The sequence below is a fragment of the Epinephelus fuscoguttatus genome, linkage group LG7 (assembly GCF_011397635.1).
Source record: "Epinephelus fuscoguttatus linkage group LG7, E.fuscoguttatus.final_Chr_v1".
NCBI classification, from domain to species: domain Eukaryota; kingdom Metazoa; phylum Chordata; class Actinopteri; order Perciformes; family Serranidae; genus Epinephelus; species Epinephelus fuscoguttatus.
The window spans coordinates 45,773,725-45,793,597 of record NC_064758.1 but is presented as its reverse complement, the minus strand read 5'-3'; the positions used below and the strand labels follow the sequence as shown (position 1 = coordinate 45,793,597).

Here is a 19,873-nt window from a genome sequence, read left to right as displayed (position 1 = left end):
TGAATGTTAAAATCGCCTACAATAATAACTTTATCTGATTTAAGAACTAAACTGGATAAAAACTCTGAGAATTCAGATAAAAATTCAGAATACAGGCCAGGAGCACGGTACACTATAACAAATAAAAGTGGCTGTGAGGTTTTCCAGGTCGGATGTAAAAGACTAAGAACGAGGCTTTCAAATGAATTATAATCTAGTTTAGGTTTAGGGCTGATTAACAGACTAGAGTTAAAAATGGCTGCAACTCCCCCTCCTCGGCCGCTGCCTCGAGGAATGTGGGTATTATTATGACTGGGAGGAGTGGACTCATTTAGACTAACATATTCATCTGGACACAGCCAGGTTTCAGTGAGACTGAGTAAATCAATATGATTATCTGATGTTAATTCGTTTACTAACACTGCTTTAGACGATAGAGACCTGATATTTAACAGTCCGCATTTAATTCTCCTGTTTTGTCTTTCTGTCACAGAAGAGGTTTTAATTTTTATGAGGTTGTTATGCACAACTCCTCTTTGTTTAATTTTAGATTTAAATAATTTAGGTAGTCGGGGGACAGACACCGTTTGTATAAAACTATTAAAACTATGGCTGGGTAACTGAACTAGAAGCTCAGAGAGGCGTTTAGGACTGCGTCTCCGAGTCCTGGTCTCAACTCTGGGTTGTCAGGGATTTGAATTACTAATAAAGTTTGCCAGGTTCCTAGAAATGAGAGCAGCTCCATCCAAAGTGGGATGAATGCCGTCTCTCCTAATAAGACCAGGTTTTCCCCAGAAAGTTTGCCAATTATTAACAAAACCCACATCGTTTGCTGGACACCACCTGGACAGCCAGCGATTAAATGATGACATGCGGCTAAACATGTCATCACTGGTCAGATTTGGGAGGGGTCCAGAGAAAACTACGGAGTCCGACATCGTTTTTGCGTATTCACACACCGAGGCAATATTAATTTTAGTGACCTCCGATTGGCGTAACCAGGTGTCATTGCACGGCGTGAATAACAATCTTACTGAATCTACGTTTAGCTTTAGCCAGCAGCTTTAAATTTGATTCAATGTCGCCCGCTCTGGCCCCAGGGATACATTTGACTATGGCCGCTGGTGTTGCTAACTTCACGTTTCTCAGAATAGAGCTGCCAATAACCAGAGTTTTATCCTCAGCGGTGTGTCGCTGAGTGGGGAAAAGCGGTTGGAAACGTGAACAGGCTGGTGGTGAGCCGTGGGCTTCGGCTTGAGCTGTGCTTCTGGCGAATCAGAACCCAACCTCGGCTGAACGGGAGTTACCGGAGGACAGTTAGCAGAGGCTAAGGCTAGGCTATGTGGCTCCGCACCGGCTACAGGGGGCTGGCTAACTACCGCAGCTGCTGAATGGTTTTCCATGGTGCGGAGCCGCGCTTCTAATTCACTAAGCCTCGCCTCCAACGCAGCAAATAAGCTACACTTGTTACAATTACCACTGTCGCTAAAGGAGGCAGAGGCATAACTGAACATTTGACACACCGGGCAACAGAGAGCAGGAGAAGGAGAAGTCATGGCTAAGCTAATGTAGCTAACAAGGCTAAGAGCGTGCAAACAACAGCTAAGAGATTAGCGAGAAAGTCGTAGAAAGGAGAAGAGCTATAAGTGCTTAAACAGAACTAGTGTGGGTTATGACTTGAAGTAGACGTTAAAGCAACTGAGGTGAGAAAGCAGGCTAGTGGAATTCACCAGAGCAGTACAGAGACGCTGTCACAGAAACACCGGAAATGACACAACTCGCTTACCGCAGTACGTCAGTACAGTTGAAGGTTTGAGATTTTGTTTGGCCAGAAGATTTCTTTAATTCATCGGAGGACAACTTCCACTCTCCTCATACCTGTTTCGACCACTCACCAACTCTCTGAACTGAACAGCAGAGCAGACTTGATGTTGCTGTTACACCAGAGTATTGTTGTATTGTTTGGATCTGCAGATGGAGCGGAGCTGGGAGGAGGCACCCTGAGCCTCTCCCAGCCAAACTGCCACGACACCACTGGGTACTGCGACCCACAGTCCCCTGCACAGTCACATCAGCTGAGCTGCAGACAGATGACGGATCATTCAAGTGTACTCGTGTGTTTAATTAATATATTCATATAAGTACATTTCATACTACAGACTGCAACAGATATTTGAGCAGAAGGGCCACAGCTCAGGGCACAGTGTTACGATGAAGCAGTATTCTCCATCCATCAGTACGCACTTTGTAAGATCGGCTGCTGTACCTGCTGACAGAATGCAAAGTGTTTGTTTTACCATCGTCATGTTACAAACAGATTCACCACCTCATCACTGAAAAAGAAAATTATACAAGATCCCACGGATTGTGTACTTGGGACTGATACCTGAGGACAGTATTCATTACGAGGACATTCATCTGTTCAAAATCCTAAATACTGGCATGCAAAAAGGCCGTAACAAGGAAGTGGCTGAAAGGCAATCCTTAAAGTCCAGGACAGCAGCTGCACGTTGTAGAGGAACTGACTGAAGGACTCAAGCGAGGACTTCACTGTTTCTGTCTACAGGGGGCGCCAAAACCCACACAACATGTCGTCGTAGTGTCTCCTAGTGTCTGTAAAGAATCACCTGTTTGATGATCTGACCCAGTCTGACTCTCAGCTGGGAGCTGTGGTTGAACTGGTTTATCACATTCAGCGACGTGCATCAAATCAGAACACAGACGTCAAGTTGAATAAAAGCATTTTATTTATATCTGATAATAACTGAACTCATCTCAGAATAACTGCAAGTCATTTATTAAATTCTCTGTTAGCTGCATCCACAAAGCAAACATGACTTTATAAATCTGTACACGTCATCAGGCTCATGCCGTCTATGTACAATCAGCTGATCCGTGATGTCACCGACAGGAGCTGCTTCCTGTCTGTCGCTTAGCTACACAATAGCTGTATCTGCTCTTCTCCGGGAGCGTCGTCACGGTAATTTAGATCTTTATATGAAGGTGTGTTCAGTTGACAGTGCGGCCTGCGGGGGGCGTCACACCGACACACAGCGACTGTTCATTCTTTTTAACGTTTCTACTCGTTCACGTGTCGACATCAAAACTTTAATCTCATGCAAACATGATGAGTCAAACTCTTTCTACGTCACAATGTTTCAAAGCTACGTCCAAATTTTGACTTTTAAAATGATGTTAGTGAAGCTGCAGTTCACAGTGTGACCATCAGGGGGCCACAGAGCATACATTCAAACTAAAACTTTATTAAAACACTACAAATCATCACCTTTAAAATCACACATTTCAATTTTAGTTTTTTTCTTCTAACCTTTAATTTTTGATTTTTCACTTCAGGGGTTAAAATTTCACATAATCAATGTTTTGTTTCAGTTTTCTGTTTCTTTTTAACATTTAATCATGGCCTGATTCTCCTGAGGAATAAAACCTTTATCATTTATTTTACATTTTTATTTTAGTTGAAGCCAATACGGGGATCTTAACTGTCTGTCGTGTGAAGCATCTGATTGGTGGAGAGGGCTAGGGGGCGGGACACAGCCTGACAGACTGTATCTGGCGAAGGATTCCCATTTGAGTGTGAATGTGAGGCTCCGATAAAGAATGGCGCTGCCAACATGTTCTCATCCCAACTTGTCACATATCGCTGTTTGGTCAGTGGACTCTCTCGACTACATATGATGCTCGGTGCCCTGGATGCGTCTGTTGTTGTCATTTTACACCTAGAAATATACGGTGTCTGCTCGTTAGATGACAGTCTTATTCAAAATAAACTTATAATGTTGATGAAACACCTCGTGTTTACACTGATTTCCTTGTGCAACAAAAGAACATGATTAGGTTTAGAAAACAACATCATGATCATGGTTTGGCTCAACATTGACCCAGGAAGCAAACCACCTGGGTGAAAGTCTGATGTTGTTTTTCTGGACACAGCAGCGCCGCTCTGCGTTAAAAAGGTGAAACATAAATTAAACACAGGTGAAGTTCATCATAGTGTCATGATCGCTGCTTGTGTTAGTGACTGTTCTCAGAATAATATAAAGTGAGCTTTAGTGAACGTGTAGCATCGTGCTCGCACACAGCGGTGACACCATTCAGGGAAAAAAAGACTTTTCTTTGGAAAAGTTTTACAATGATTGAACCTCCATGACTCAAAAACAAACAGCACAATACTGAGCATGTCGACGTGCAGAGGTTTCTGTCTGCAGGATTTCAAAACGCTGCTCTGTTGGGAAAATGAGTTTTGGGCTGCAGGAGATTTTTTCATGGACACATCCAGTTCTTAAATACATCCATGGCATCATGTGACTGGGCTGATGAGCTGCTAGCTGATTGGCTGACAGGTTGATATACTGGCTGCGTCCTGATTGGTTGAAAATGGACAGTTTTTAAATATTTTAAATTTTTAAATATTTTTTTACTTTTGCATCCAAGCTAATTTTTTTCTGCCCGTTTCTCTTTTTTTTTTTTTTTTTTGCAAAAATGGTGAAAAGTTCAGAAACTTATAAAACTTTTTTTTTTTCTTTTTCAGTTCAGTCTGCACTTCCTGTTTCAGCAGCTTCACTGTCCTGATACTGATCTCAATAAAGCTTCAACTGAACCACAACCAGCGGGCAGAGCCACACAGTCTCAGGTGAACAGGTGAACAGGTGAACAGGTGCTGAGTCATAATTTGGACTTTGAAAATGTAAAAGTTTTCAAATAATGTTTCTTTTTTTTTTTTTTTTTTTAAATCTGACTTGAAAAATATTTTTTTACTCAGTATCTCATGACTTTAACTTCCAATCAAAAATTTTGACTTATGTAATTAAAGAACACAAAACTTATAAATTGACTTTGTTAAATCTTAAGTCTGAGATATTTCTGAGATAATACATCAGTAATTTTGAGCAGCATCTAGTGGTCATCAGAGGAACTGGGAGCACCGGGGGCTGATGGGAAATGTGGTCCTGATGTAGAAGTCTGTGGGCGTCTGACGGCTGATTGTGTTTTTTTTTAACAGTCCAACAAGTGACATCATTAAAGTTTCAAACAGGAAGAAAAAGAAAATACATCTGTTCTCTGAGCTTTTCAAAATAAAAGAGCTCCTTCTTTTTCACTGAGGCAACAGAGACGACGGGATTCAAACCAACAACCATGACGCTGACTGACGCTCACATCAGAGCGACAGTCAGCGTGGAGCTAAACCTCAGTCAGATGCTTTCAAAATAAATCATCATCATCATCATCATCATGTACAGGCAGCAGGATGTGTCGGTGTGTTTGTGACTCTGGACTGAATCCCGTCTCTCCGTGTTCAGATGCGATGGCTTTTATTGCTGAAGGCTCGAGGTATAAACTGAAGACTGAACAGAGACGAGCTGTTCGTTAAACTGTGACGATGAACAGGAAACTCTGCTTCAACATAAAATGCATCATCATGTGTTTACCTGATGAAGTCAGCAGGATTCATGTGTTCACCTGATGAGGTCAGCAGGATTCATGTGTTCACCTGATGTGGCCAGCAGGACCCGTCACAGTTAAAACACCTCACTGAGTGGATAAAGACATAAAGACGCCTGTGTTTGGCGTTATGGGACGGGTGGAGCACGCTTAGAACCGCCTGGTTCAAGAAGGCCTCGTGACCCCCTGTTGAAGTTTTGGTGACCCCTTGTGGGGGTGGGGACCCACAGGTTGGACACCAGTGATTTAGGTGATGATGTGGATTGTTTTTTGGTCCAGTTTGCTCGTGTCATTTTGTTCCATGTTTGAACTTCCAGGGGTCACATAATAAATAACGGTGTCATATATCTATATGTAGTTTGTACATTATCATTACTGTGACATGTGAGGAGCATTTTATTCTGGAACCTGGTTTATACAGAGCTCATTTAAGCATCTTTAAATCTGCAGTTCATCATGTTTTATAAAACTTACAATCTGTTCTGGAGTGCAGTAAAATATCCTTTTTATGGATCTGAAATAAACTGCTATAAATGTGAAAGTTGTTCATCACTTCCCTCCACTGCACCGTCTTTATTTTAATTAGTTTTATTTTAATTTATGTTCCATTTGTTTTACTTTTGTCCTTTTTTGTTTGGTCCTGTTTTATTTTTTATTAATATTCAGTTGAAATATGTTCAGCTCACATTGTGTCCTAAAGACATAGGACAGTCATAAATGCACCGCCCGGCGGGAACGCTCAGTGTTACAAATCAAACACACCCACAGAGTTTCTATGCAGGGCACAGGTGCATTGTGGGTGTGGTTTAAATTCCCGCGGTTGGCGAGCGTACCTGCAGACAGGTGAAGAGCCGCGTGCTAACTGTGAGCTCAGAGGGATTATAACCTGTGAGAGGAGAGACCGAAGGAGGAGCTGCACCTGAGGACAGACAGGTGAGAGACACAACACACCTGCACAGGTATCTGATAACTGTCCAAAGGAGAACCGCTGCGTTGCGTAGTGACGTACTGTTACCTAGCAACTTGCTGCTTTACTTTGGTTGCTGTTTGATTGATGTTCCACCTGCCAAGGTGTTGACAGCCTTTTGCTTCCTGTTAGGGACTGTTCCTTACTAATGGGGAGCTAACGTTAGCATTTGCGAGCTAGCTAATGTGGTTCTTGCTATGGCGGCACAATGTTGTTGTTGTTGTTGTTTAAGTTTGGTTTATGTGTGTATTGACAGAAGTGTGTGATTTGAGACACTCAGGGTTCCAGTTGTCGAGAATTAACTATACAAGGTTTGTTTTTATTATCTGGTTGATTGAAAATGAAATAATGTGCCTGCAGTTTAATTAATGAGTGTTTTTAATTGTGAGTAAAGTTCAGTGGAGGTCGTTAACTGTGACAGGAAGTCTCAATTTGATTAAGAAGAAGAAGAAGAAGAAGACGTTACAAACTCACAGCTGACAAAGCTAGCTGAGCCTAGCGTTAGCATGTTAAAGGAATAGTTCAACAGTTTGGGAAACAGTTTCTCTCTTTCAGAGAGTCTCATGTCTGTGTGTGAGCAGGAGTCAGGATGTGGTTAGCTTAGCTTAGCACCAAGACTGGAAACAACTAGTCAGAGGAACATTTCCAGCACACATTTTAAGCTTTAGAGGTTGTGACCTTCGGACAGAGCCAGGCTAGCTGTTTCCCCCTGTTTCCAGTCTTTATGCTAAGCTAGGCTAATCATGTCCTGCCCCCATGTACGCTACAGTTACAGTTTATATTCTGACAGATTTCATCAGGCTGCTTCAGTCAGCTGTGTGTTTACAGCCCACTGCTGCTCTCTGACACTTTATTACACCAACGGACACTTCGTTCATGTTCTCAAATCACGTTCCTCTGTGACATTCTTTTGTAATGATGTTCCCCTGTGACGTTCCTCCTGCTGTCTGAGAGCAGATCTGATGATGAAGCGTTTGAATCCTTCCTGGTCGTCTTTGGACCAGAACCTGAATATTCAGACCATCGTTAGAAGCGTTAGAGTCCAGGCTGTGTGATCAGAGAACCGATCGGAGAACCGATCACCAGCAGACAGTCTTAGAAAATGCATAGAAGAAGAAAGATCCAAATTGCCCTTTATAGAGAGCAGGCTGAGGGGGCGGGGCTAAAGGGCAGCGCAGGGGTGTGTGGGAGCTGTAGTGTAACTGCAAAAAGGTGTGCAGACAGACGGACAGACAGACAGCATGATGTCATGGATGGATGAGGGAGTTTGACGCCACAGAAATGTCTGTGATGTGTTTTGACATCTTTACATGCTACATTTTATTTTGGCGGGATACAGGAAACAATCAGGTGTGTTCAGACATTTAAACTACAGTAACGCAGAGAGACGTCCTGATCGATCAAGGTCCTGATTCTGAAATATTTAAATTATTGATCCGACATGAATAAAGGTTTAACTAGAGGGAAGAGGTCTCACTCTGCTGAGTTACTGAACTACAGAAACACTCTGGTGTTACAGAGTGAGGCGTCGTCACTCATAAACAATCTTTGGCTGAGTGTTTTTAATCTGCTGTAAAAAAGAAACGTCTTTAAAACAACAGCACTGAAACAGACCTAAACCTGAAACTACTCCTGAACTACAGCAGCAACGATTTATCAACTAATCAATTTATCGATTTATCAGTCGACAGAAATTTTTCATTTTTTAAGGAAAAAAATGACAAAAATCTGCTCCGTAATGTGAAGATTTGCTGATATTTGATCACCTTGTTTATGATTCTGACGTTTTCTAGATAAATCATATTAACTGACAAATCACTTCATCCAGGAAATAATTGGCAGATTAATTGATAATAAAATAATAACAAGTTACTTAATAATCTGGGTTATTTGGCTCTGTAGTTTCCTTGATGACAGATTAATCCTTAAGTCAAAGGTGCAGAGACAGGGGTTCAGCAACCTGTGGGGACGTGGACGTGGGCACGGAGGTGTATGTCAGGTCTTGACGTTGTGTGATGAGACGTGAAGGGACGTGGCGGGGCGTGAACAGGAAGTGGCAGGGTGTGACGTGGCGGCGTCTGTGCCTGCAGTCTGCAGGACGAAGGCTGAAATCAAATGAGGCACTTGTTATGATCCAGAGCTGCAGGTCCGAGCGTCCTGCTCCACCATGGCTGTTGCTATAGAAACAGGTCATCTTGTCAGCCAAGTCGCCATGGCGATGTTATGGTTATTGACAGCCAACAGGACCACAGCTGGACCTGAACTCTGTGTGTGTGTGTGTGTGTGTGTGTGTGTGTGTGTGTGTGTGTGTGTGTGTGTGTGTGTGTGTATATGGCTCTGTTACATCATCAGGGCAAAGTTTTTTTGTTTTGTTTTTTACAAGCAAGCAGGCAGATCCATCATCTCTGTTCTATTTAATCTCTAATAATAATATTAATATTAACGTCATTGAGCCTTTACATGTTTATAAAAATAAAAAATCATTCCGGAGATATTCACATGCTCAGATTACACACAAAGGTTCTCATGTTGTTTGCATACGAGTTTAAAGTTTGAGAGACGATGATGATGAGGATGAGGATGAGGATGATGTCACAAACAGAGAGGAGCAGAGCCTGTATCACTTCGTCTTATTGATCCTGATCACTGGTGTCATGACGCTGAGCAGCTGATCACATCCAATGATCAATAATCCATCACAGTGACACTGTGGATCAGTGTGACGTGAGGAAGACGTTCAGGACGGATTCATGGAGAAACATTCTGCTCAAACCTGCAAAATTAATCCGGTATATTTTACAAAATATTTGGTTCTAGAAGTTTGGTGCTGACTCACCTGATCAGCTGCTGAGCTAACCGCTAACTTGCTAACTAGAAATACCAACAAAGAAACATTAATCAGTTCATCGCAGAGCTGAAGCTCTTAGGAAACATGGACAAATACAATAAAAGGAACTCAGAGTCGGACAGAAGGCTGTGTCTGTCTCCATATTTAACGTGGAGCAAAAATGAGCCTTAAATGGCTCAATATTGAGCCATAAACGCTGGTTAGCATCGTTACCTAGCTTAGCTCTTATGGTGCTCTGTTAGCACCATAAGCGGTGTCGGCACAGCTAATGGTGCTAGCATAGTTGACAATGCTAAATGGGTGTTGCCATCCCAGTGGCAGGACCTAAAATTAGCAGTGTGCTAGCTAGCTCCCACTTGACCCTGTGGTGGTGAACAGCACAGAGATTCATAAGCTAACGTTAGCTAACCAGTGGAGACCTGAGGGTTTTTTTTTAATCTCAGATCATCAGATACGACTGACCAATTAAAATATCTATTGATCTTTGTTAGAAAACGTCTGGATCCAGTAATGATGACGATTGGTTGGTGAACCTGCTCCGCAGAATGTCAGCATCTGTTACTATGGTGATTTAGCCTTGCTGTTACCATGGTGATCTGTGCACCAGCGTCGTGACACCAGAGAGTCTGAGTTCAGCCCGGACATGGCTGATAACACACTGATCTGGCGTCGTGATACAGGTCTGAGGATGCACTGAGGGATGATGGGTAAAATAAAAACAACATAGTTGGTTAAGTCGACGGCTGTGTGTGCAGCTGTTATGTCATTGGCCAATCAGAGGCCTCAAAACCCGCCCACCAGCCATTCAAAAAGTCAGTGTCTGCTTGCTCCTTATCCTCCAATCAGAAAAGTCTGCTGTCATCCAATAAGACGCAGGAAGAGGCGGGTCTTCTCTCAGCAAGCCAATCAAAAAAGCCCTTATAAGTAGCCATAAAAAAAAAAAAAATTCAGCGAATGAAAAATGTCCACGCCAGGAGCCAATCAGAGAGAGAGCCCGCCCAATAGTTCCCGCCCACTGAGCCGATTGCCAATCAAAACCTTTGTCAGTCTCTGCTGGCTCGGCTTCAGCCAGGGGCCGGGGGCGTTCCCCTGTTGCCACGGTGACTCGGCTCTCCTCCAATCCTCCCTCCATCCTGCCGTGGCGATGCTGGCTGCTGATAGGCTGACCTCTGAGAAGCTGGCTGCTGATTCGCTGTCAGACGGACGGCGGCGCCTGCCGTCGTCATCAATTGGCATGAGGAAGGAGAACGCTGCACCTGAGCTCCCAGAATGCTTTGCGTGGCGGGTGGTGCTGTCATGTCTCTCCTCCCTCCTCTCTCCCCTCTCCTCCTCCTCCTCCCTGTCAGCCTCTGTTGCTCTCCTCCTGCTCTTTGTCTCGCTCCTCCTCCTCCTCCTCTCCTTCAACCCTCCTCCGGACTCCTCCACCTCCACCCCCTCCTGCTGCAGCGATGTGTCCCAGGATTGAGCGCTGATCCTGGGTAAGCTCCTGCTCCTCCTCCCCTTCTCCCTCTGGTCGTCCCGCTTCTCCTTCTGCCTGACAGTCTGACTTCTTTTCCTCCTTTGCTCCTCCTCCCTCCTCCTCTCCTCCTCCTCCTCCTCCTGCCGTGCCTCCTCCTCTACGACATCCAGGTCCAGATCAGGAGGCCCTAACCCTCCTCCTCCTCCTCCTCTGCCTCCTGTTCTCCGTTTGGTTTCTCCCTCTCTCCTCCTCCTCCTCCTCTCTCCTTCTCCTTCTCCTCCTCCTGTACCACTTCCTCCTGCCCTCTGCTGGCTGAGGGAGGCGGTTGTCATGGTTACTGTATCCACATGTTGCTCCTCTGTGTGTGAAGAGGAGGAGGGGGAGAGGGCTCCTTCCTCAGGGCCTGTCAGACAAACAGAGACAAGTTCAGCTGCAGTTCCTCCTCTGTCCACCAGGCGCTGCTGTCATCAAACTCAAACACACTTCATCTGTGCGCTGCATTCCCCACACTGACAGACTATACAGTGCGCCAGAAAAAGATTCAGTCTGTCCCAACACACAGTATCTCAGAGGACCAAAGTACCAGGATGTTCTACTGATCTTGCAGTCTGAACACCAGCAGGCTTTACTGGCTGTTCTGACCCACAATCCTCTGCACAGCAGCCGATACGTCTCATCGACTGTCAGAAGTCACAGTGATGGATGACGGCACATTCAGGTGACTGATGACCAGCTGATGACCGGTTATGACTCATATCAAAATGGAAGATAAGCTACATAATCATGAACCTGCTCTGTGATCATGTGACCTGATCATGTGAATTTTTCTGTGTGTGCTGGAGTCCACTGGGACGTACTAAATCTTTCTCTGGCGTATGATGATGGTCTGTGGATGAGACTGATCTACACAAGATGTGCTTAAAGCTTCACACGTAACAGTTTGTGATTGGAGCCTGAATGTAAATCACATGACGCCTGTGTGATGAAGTCAAGAGCTGCCGGCTGCAGCCGGAGACTGACGATGATGAAAACACGGAGCGATGAGAGTCAGTGAAAAGAGAAAGGAAACGACAGTGTCAGAGAGTTACCAACCGCGAATTCTCAGTGCGTCCAATCACGTAGAAGCAGGGTTCACCCTGTTTAGAGTTGGTCATACAGAGAGACAGGCTGGACAGCTCCACTGAGGAAGAGGAGGAGGACGAAGAACAGGACAGGACAGGAAGAACAGGAGGAAGAGACAGTGAAAGTACAAAGTCAAGTCAAAAGAGTACGAGAGCAGAAATCAGGAGAATCCAGAGCTGTGATTGGACGAGAAGTCAGACGAGTCACTGAAGGATTTTCACTAAGATCTAAATCTTCATTTCTTTTAACGATCACTTAATTATGATGATGATCAGTTTATCAGTCGACACAGGAAGTGATTTCTTCATCATTAGTCACCAGAGATGAAAAGTAACTAAGTACATTTACCTCAATATGGTACTGAAGTACACATATTAAGGTACTTGTATTTTACCTAAGTATATCTGATTTATGCAGCTTCATGCTGCTTCCCCTCATCTCAGTGCTGCACTTTTTACTGCACCACATTCAGACCTCGTTCACACAGGAAGTGTTTCAGCAGCTGGAGGCTTTTATAACAGCTGTTAATGAGAATTAAACTTTTTGCTCGTGTAGTTGCTACGCTCCTCGTGTTTCTGTGCTCTAGGCGCCTGGAGTTTAAAAAGCTTCAAGTCAGAGCAGTAAAAAGGCCCCACGTCATCTCTGCTTTTCCTCATTGTCCAATGGGATGATGTGAGAGGCGGGGCTTCTGTGGTGGTCACGACAACAAGTTTACAGCTGGTAACCAATGGAGGAGAAACTGGTGGTAGTGGTTGCTGGATACCCAGAGCTATACGACTTTACAAAGCACAGTTAGCACCATCTGAATAGAAAACAGCAGATAAGTGCAGTACTGTAAACGTCCATGATGGAGGAGAAGCTCCTGGACCAACTGGTGGTACTCCCCATGATCCAGCCTCTTTTTTAGGGTCTCATGTACCCACACAGATCTCTGTTTATCTGCTGACAGCCTCTCACCCTCAACCAGAGCTACAGACAGCACCCTCTGCCTCAACATGGCAGCAGCTACACACTGATTACTGCAGGATACACAAACTGTAGACTGATCACACAGGAAGGTTAGGGTGAGGAGGTGATGGGCTGGTTGCCTGGCAACAATAACAAGGTGCAGCTGTTTTTTTACTCGCAGTATTTGATTAAAAAATAAAATAACAAGGCAGTATGATGCGCCTCGTGTTTTGTAACCTGCAGAACACTTCCTGTGTGATGAAGGTCTGAATCAGCTGCTGACACGTCATGATGTCAGTTTGTCCGTCAGCAGGATCACTGAATCACTTGATGATCATGAATCTCATTGGAGGTGTGTAACATGAGCCAGAGAAGAACCTGCTACATTTTGGAGTGGATCTGAATCACAGGGTGGATATTTGGTCTGAGCTGAGGTCAGTGTGTCTCACCGTAGTCGGGCACGTATCCGTTTCCTTTCTTGAGAACGAGGTGGATTCGATGTCCTCCTCTCCTGATCTGCTCCACAGCCTGACTGTGAGTCATCCCTGACGTGCTGTCTCCATTTATCTCCACCAGCTGGTCGGATACCTGAGACAACAGGTACACCTTTATTCATCAGCACAGACACTGCAGGGCGGACCAGGAGACACAGGTACGAACCAGACTTCTCACATGAACGGGATTTTAATGAAGGAAGAATGACAGATTTATAAAACAGTGAACCCAGTCAGATCTACTTTCTGTTACCCTTTGAAATCATTCAACACTTCCTCCACTGATACTTCAAAATAAAAGCCTCCTCCTGTCAGTGTGAAGTGAAACATCTGCACAGATGAACCAGGACTGTGTCTGTTCATATGATGTGCCTCTTATTTGAAATAATTATCTGGAGGCGATGATGATGATGATGATGATGATGATGATGTCACACAGATAATCACTGATGTAGTTGAGCCCTGCAGCCTGTAGAGGGCGCTAAGAGCTCTGTACAGTCAGTGAGGACCCTGTTGTTGAACAGGGAGCAGGAAGCAGCTGGGTGTTGAATGATTGATGTTCAGAGTCTCACAGCTGCAGACAGAGAGTCAGTCCTCACACCCAGAAATACACAACATGGTTTCGTATAACAGAGCTGAACAACATGTCTGCTGGACTGTACTGGACTCTATTGGTCTCTACTGGACCCACTGACTCTACTGGAGTCCTTTGGGCTCCAATGTGAGTGTGAGTGAGAGTGTGTGTGTGTGTGTGTGTGTACCTGTATCTTGTTGCTGCGTTGAGCCGGCCCCCCGTCCATCAGTCCCAGTACATACAGGCCCATGTTGTACTCACTGCCCCCCCTCAGAGAGAAGCCGAAACCTGTAGGACCTCGTTCAAGATCCACACTGTAGAACCTGGACTCGTCCTGACAGACAGACAGACAGACAGACAGACAGACTGTCACGAGACTGTGTATCATACTGTAGTGTGTACTGATACTGATACTGTGAGGAGTGAGTGTCAGACTGACCTTTGACCTCCCTCTGGATCCTTTGATCAATCGGCCATCGATATCGAGCTCTGCTCCTTCTGACAGAGACGACGAGTCTGAGGACAGACACACGATGATGATGATGATGATGAAGTAGTGTTTTCACAGACCGTTAGAACATGTTGGAGCAAAGATGAAACTGTGTCAAATATTTGGTTCCAGAAGTTTGGTGACGACTCGCTCTGCAGCTGGTTAGCTAATGTCTGAGGGTGTGTATAAGTGTGTGTGTGTGTCGTACGGTGTCGTGGCGTGATGCTCAGTCTCAGTGTGTTCCCGGCTCTCCTCAGGATCTGGGCGAGGTCTCGGTGCTGCAGACCTCCGACGGCTCGACCCTCCACCGCCTCCAGCTGGTCTCCAGGTTGGATCTGCCCGCTGCGAGCCGCCGGGCTGCCGCGACGCACCGTCACGAACCGGTGAGACATCAGGGAGGGGGCTGCGGGGGGGGGGGGGGGGGGGGTCACATGGTCAGACATCAGCCAAACTACAACACACCTGTAACCATGGCAACAGTATTAACGTAACTGATGATGGTCTGAGCTGTGATGAACCAGAGTCACCTGCAGAGTCAGACAAGTTAGTGATGAAGACTGTGGCTCGCCCTTCGTCCCTCCTGCACTCTGACAGCTGTGTAATAATACATGTGTTTAAATTATTGATCTGAGTTCAGTGTGTTCGGCCGAGCCAACGGCTGCTGCAGCAGGAAGGAGGAGAAGAAGCTGGAGTCAGTCAGTGATCACATCCTGTTAGACAAGACAGAGTAACTGTCTGGTTTTACCTGACGGCGACCTCTAGTGGTCAGCTCACCTGAGTCACAGCAGGAAGTAGTGTGACGTTAAAGAGCCTCTCAGTGAAAGCACATGACTGCGACTGAATCACTTGTTTTCACATTTAGTACGTACAGCAGCTGCTCTTAACAAGGAAAACAAGATGTCTGACTGACTGTGTGACATCATCACCTCAGCCAGTGTTTGGGAACTGAGGACACTAACTGTTGAAGTTCATCTGACTTCAGTGTCTCAACAGTCCCATGATGCACCTCTCCGGGGTCGACGCTTCATCGTGCTCCACACATGTTCAGTGGGAGACAGGTGTGGACTGCAGGCAGGTCAGTCTGGTACCTGCACTCTGTCACTACGGAGACACGCTGTTGGGACACGTCACAGTGTGTCTCATTGTCTCGCTGGAAGAAGACGGGACATCCCTGAAAGAGACGGCGTCTGGATGGCAGCGTATGTTGCTCCAAAACCTGGATGGACCTTTCAGCATTCATGGAGCCTTCACAGGTGTGACGTTACCCATGATGCACCTCTCCATCCATCACAGCTGCTGGCTTTGAGCTTTGAGCTGCTGGTAACAGTCTGGATGGTCCTGGTCAGACCACTTTGTGTCAGTCCGTGTCAGATGAGCTCGGGCTCAGAGAAGTGGGCGGAGCTTCTTCTGGATGTTGTTGATATGTGGCTTTCACTCTGCATAGTAGAGTCTAAACTGTCATTGGTAGATGCAGCGATGTGTTCACTGACAGTGGTTTTCCAAAGTGTAGTATCCTTTACACAGACATGTTGGTTTTTAATGCAGAGCAGTCTGAGGGGTCAAAGGTCACGGACAATCAGCCTTGTCCCTTACGTGCAGAGATTTCTGCAGATTCTCTGAATCTTTTGATGATATTATGGGATGTAGATGAGAAATCACTAAATGAGAAACATTGTTCTTAAACTGTCGAACTGTTTGTCCTCACAGTTTGTCACTAAGTTTCCGTCCTTGCTTGTGAACAGCTGAGCCGTTCAGCTGAGCCGTCTCTTTCAGACCTACTAAAGCTACTTTCATCTGTTACCTGTTAACCTGTTTACCTGAGGAATTTTCCAGACGGTTTTTGAGCATTTCACAACTTTCCCAGTCTTTTGTGGCTCCTGTCCAAACTTTTTATTACAACATGTTGCAGCATTAAAGTCAGAATGAGTGTATATTTACAAAGAACAGAAAGGTTGATCAGTTAGAACATTCAATATCTGTCTTTGGACTGGATTCAATTGATATAGGTCAACAAGTGTTAACAAATCATTGCATTCCATTTTTATTTGGGTTTTACACAGTGTCCAAACTGTTTTGGATTTGGAGTCGAACCACTGAGAAACACTGGAGGAGGAGAAAGTTAAAACGTTTTCTGTTCTCACTTTAAATGCTCTCGTTCTTTCTCTGAACTCATTTTTGTGTCCGAATGGAGAGAAAAACAACATTTGTGGGAGCTGGCTCTTACAACACAGACTGCCAAGTTCATCGCACGCACACACACACACACACACACACACACACACACACCTGATCCTGGTGTGGAAACCTCTGTGAGGGAGGAGGGGGAGAAATTCTCAGAAAGATTTTCTGGCTCAGAGACATTAATCACCTTCTGAGGACAAAGAGACTGAGAACAAGACTAAACAAAAACGGACAGGTCACATGACAGACAGACAGACAGACAGACAGACAGACAGACAGACCCTGGACCATGAACCAACTCCAGCCTGCGACTGAGTGTTTGCACATTTTCATGTTTGAAGTCAAACAGCAGCAGATAAAACATGAACTGACTGAAGGACAGAAACCGACCTGCTCACAACACATCACACACAGGTGACTCTAACATGTAACTCTACGCTGTTGAAAGACTCAGTGAATGAGGACTGAACCTGTGGTCCTCTCAGTCTGCAGAACGACACTTCTCAGGCTTTAAAAATACTGACTTTATGTCTGTGTAAGAGGCTTTACAGTTACATCACAGCCAGCTGTGTCTCCATGGTGGACGGACGCTGGACAATCGGCTGCTGGTTTCATTCTGATTTCAAGGAGATTTGTGACACTGACACCATGAACTGCAGCGTCTCCAGTCTCTGTTCACTTCATGTCATCTCCCTGCTGTCTGTGATAAAGACAGAAAAATCTCCCAAAAGACTTAAAACAAAATAAATCTGTGATGGTTTCCTGTGATATTTACAATAGAGTGCCAAAGTATTTAGAAATAATATGAGTGCTGAGGAGTTTCAGTGTGGATCTGCTGTAGCACGAGTCAGACTGCCTCTCTTCATGTGTCAACTCATGACTCAAGTTCAGCTGCAGTTTTGCAACCAACAGAAACATTGGATAGAACAAAGGAACACAAAACAACCACAGAGAGACTCAAAACAATCATAAAGAGACTCTAGATTGACAAAGAGAGACTCCAAATGACCACAGAGACTCGGAGCAACCGCAAGACACTCTTAACAACCACAAAGAGACTCAAAAAAGAAGAAGCTGTGAGCCGGTTTAAATCATATAATGCTAACAGCAGTGTGTTTAACTGACATAAACTCAAAACTGTGAATTAGGTGCACCACAGGGCCCCGCACTGGGTACTCTGGTCTTCTGATCACAGATATAAATACAGAAGATAATTAAGTAAAGATACAGTTGGGTTCTAACACTGATTGTTATGGATTATATATGTGAAATGAAATGAAATGAAAGCATTTGTTTCCTGAACCAAGAGACCTCATGGAAGGTTTAGAAAAAGGAGCGTTTGTTAGTTTTTCTTGGTCATCAGAGAGTTTGAGCTGCTCAGGAACTTCTGCTGCTGCTGTTGATGTTGTTTCCTGTCGAGCTCAGAGACTCACAGTATGCAACTCTGATCTGGACAAATAAACTGATCGGACTCAGCAGGACTGTGAACTAAACAGGATTCATAGAGAATGGACTGAGACAGGAAAAAACACCAGCATGGCCCTTTAAAGTCACTCCTCTAAAGGACTTTTAAAATATCAAAGAGTCAAAGTGTGTGTGTGTTTAACCGTGTTTAAACTGAACACACACACACACACACACACACACACACACACACACACAGATGGAGGTGGGAGGGTGGATGTTAGCATGTGAGCTGATAAGCAAAGTGCTGAGCTCAACATGTTCAGAGGAAACAGAGAGAAATAAATGTACGAGGAGGAGAGTGTGATGTTATTCAGACCGACAGCTGGAGGGAAACACTGACGCTAAAAACTCACTGTGACTCTAAAAATATCCAAAACCTGAAATCACACAGCGCCACTGTTTGATGGCAACTTTATAACCTCAACAACATCACAACCAGTGGCATCGTTAGAGCTTCGTGTCTGCGTTCAGATAGCCTGCGATCTAAATCTATATTATTTTTCTTAAGAAACAGGAACAGGCCTAATAATAAAAAAGCCATGGATCTAATAACGTGTCATTTTGTTCATGCATTAAAGCCCTCGACAATGTTTAGTTTTAGGTCCTCTGTGTCTTTGAGCTGCACATTGTGTGTAATCGTGCGCAAGAGGGAAACAGTTTGATGTTGCAGCTGGTGAAGGTGGAGCTCATTTTAAATGCTTTACATACGGCTCAGTTGTTTCATCTATTATTATACATCACCATTTATTATTGATTATATTTTGTATTAATAATCTGAGACTGCACAGTAACTACAGCAGACAAATAAATGTTGTGGAGCATAAAGAGTCCAGTGTTTCCCTCTGACGTGTCGAGGTCGAGGAGAATAAAGTAGCATAAAATAGAAATACTCAAACACAAGTACCTCAGAATTGTCTAAATTTCAATGACAGCAGCTGCAAATCAATTCTGTTTCTAGTCAGTGATCCATCCATTTTCATCCTGTTATCCGAGGCCGAGTCTCGGGGGCAGCAGGCTAAGCAAATCACCCCAGACATCCCTCTCCCCAGCAACACTTTCCAGCACCTCCTGGAGGACCCCAAGGCGTTCCCACCCCAGATGAGATATATAATCCCTCCAGTGTGTTCTGGGTCTGCCCCGGGGCCTCCTACCAGCTGGATTTACCCAGAACACCTCTAACAGGAGGCGCCCAGGAGGATCCTGATCAGGGGTCTCATTTATAAACGCTGCGTACACACAACACGAGGCACTTCCCACGGAAAATCTGTGATCTGATGGGAGAAACTTTGAGCCATGGGTATTGGGGATCAGGTAGAAGCTGGATTGTAGAAACTGTCAAATATTTTTTGGTGCAGGGCATTTTTGTTTTTTGTCCATACGTATATTTTTATTTTATTTAATCTGGATCCTTCACACTGTTTTATAAATGAGACCCCTGATGTTGAACCACCTCAACTGGACCCTTCTGATGTGAACAGGTAGCTTCTCTACTCTGAGCTCTCCCCCACAGTCAGTACTAATTACTAAAAACTACTCACGTATTTAACATCACAATTCATTATTAATCTGTAGTGTCCTCTATCAGTGAGGATTACAGATTACAGATTACAGATTACAACCATCTGAAACTTCTCCTGGTCAGAATTCCTTCAGTGTTGATTGTTGAGGAGCTGAATTATCTCTTCCTCTCAGAAACACACACACCAGCTGATTCACACCAGGAAACACTCTGAAGAAAGATGTTCAGTGTATCCTCACACAACAGTTCACATGAATGACGTTATGTCCTTAACGCAGAGCTGTGTAATTAACGTAAAGTTACTGTGGATAGGTTTAGGAAAAGAAACATGGTGAGGTTGTATGACTCCGCCCACCAGTCCACCC

At 44.7% G+C, this 19,873-nt stretch overlaps 1 protein-coding gene across 3 annotated transcripts in view; it reads right to left on the bottom strand.

Moving 5' to 3' along the window:
• Window positions 1-3,535: 3,535 nt before the first annotated feature.
• The window catches only part of LOC125891667 (membrane-associated guanylate kinase, WW and PDZ domain-containing protein 1-like), a 70,313-nt gene continuing 53,975 nt past the window's right edge, over window positions 3,536-19,873 (bottom strand). For 2 of the 3 annotated variants that reach the window (XM_049581075.1, XM_049581076.1), the window contains exons 16-20: window positions 14,550-14,744; window positions 14,291-14,367; window positions 14,039-14,185; window positions 13,233-13,371; window positions 3,536-11,116 (exon numbers count right to left, since the gene is read on the bottom strand). In XM_049581075.1, the coding sequence (XP_049437032.1) occupies window positions 10,236-11,116; window positions 13,233-13,371; window positions 14,039-14,185; window positions 14,291-14,367; window positions 14,550-14,744 (1,439 nt within the window). In that variant the 3' untranslated portion in view covers window positions 3,536-10,235. Of the gene's footprint in view, window positions 11,117-11,805; window positions 11,894-13,232; window positions 13,372-14,038; window positions 14,186-14,290; window positions 14,368-14,549; window positions 14,745-19,873 lie in introns of all 3 variants that reach the window. The other variant, XM_049581078.1, reaches the window with a different exon arrangement.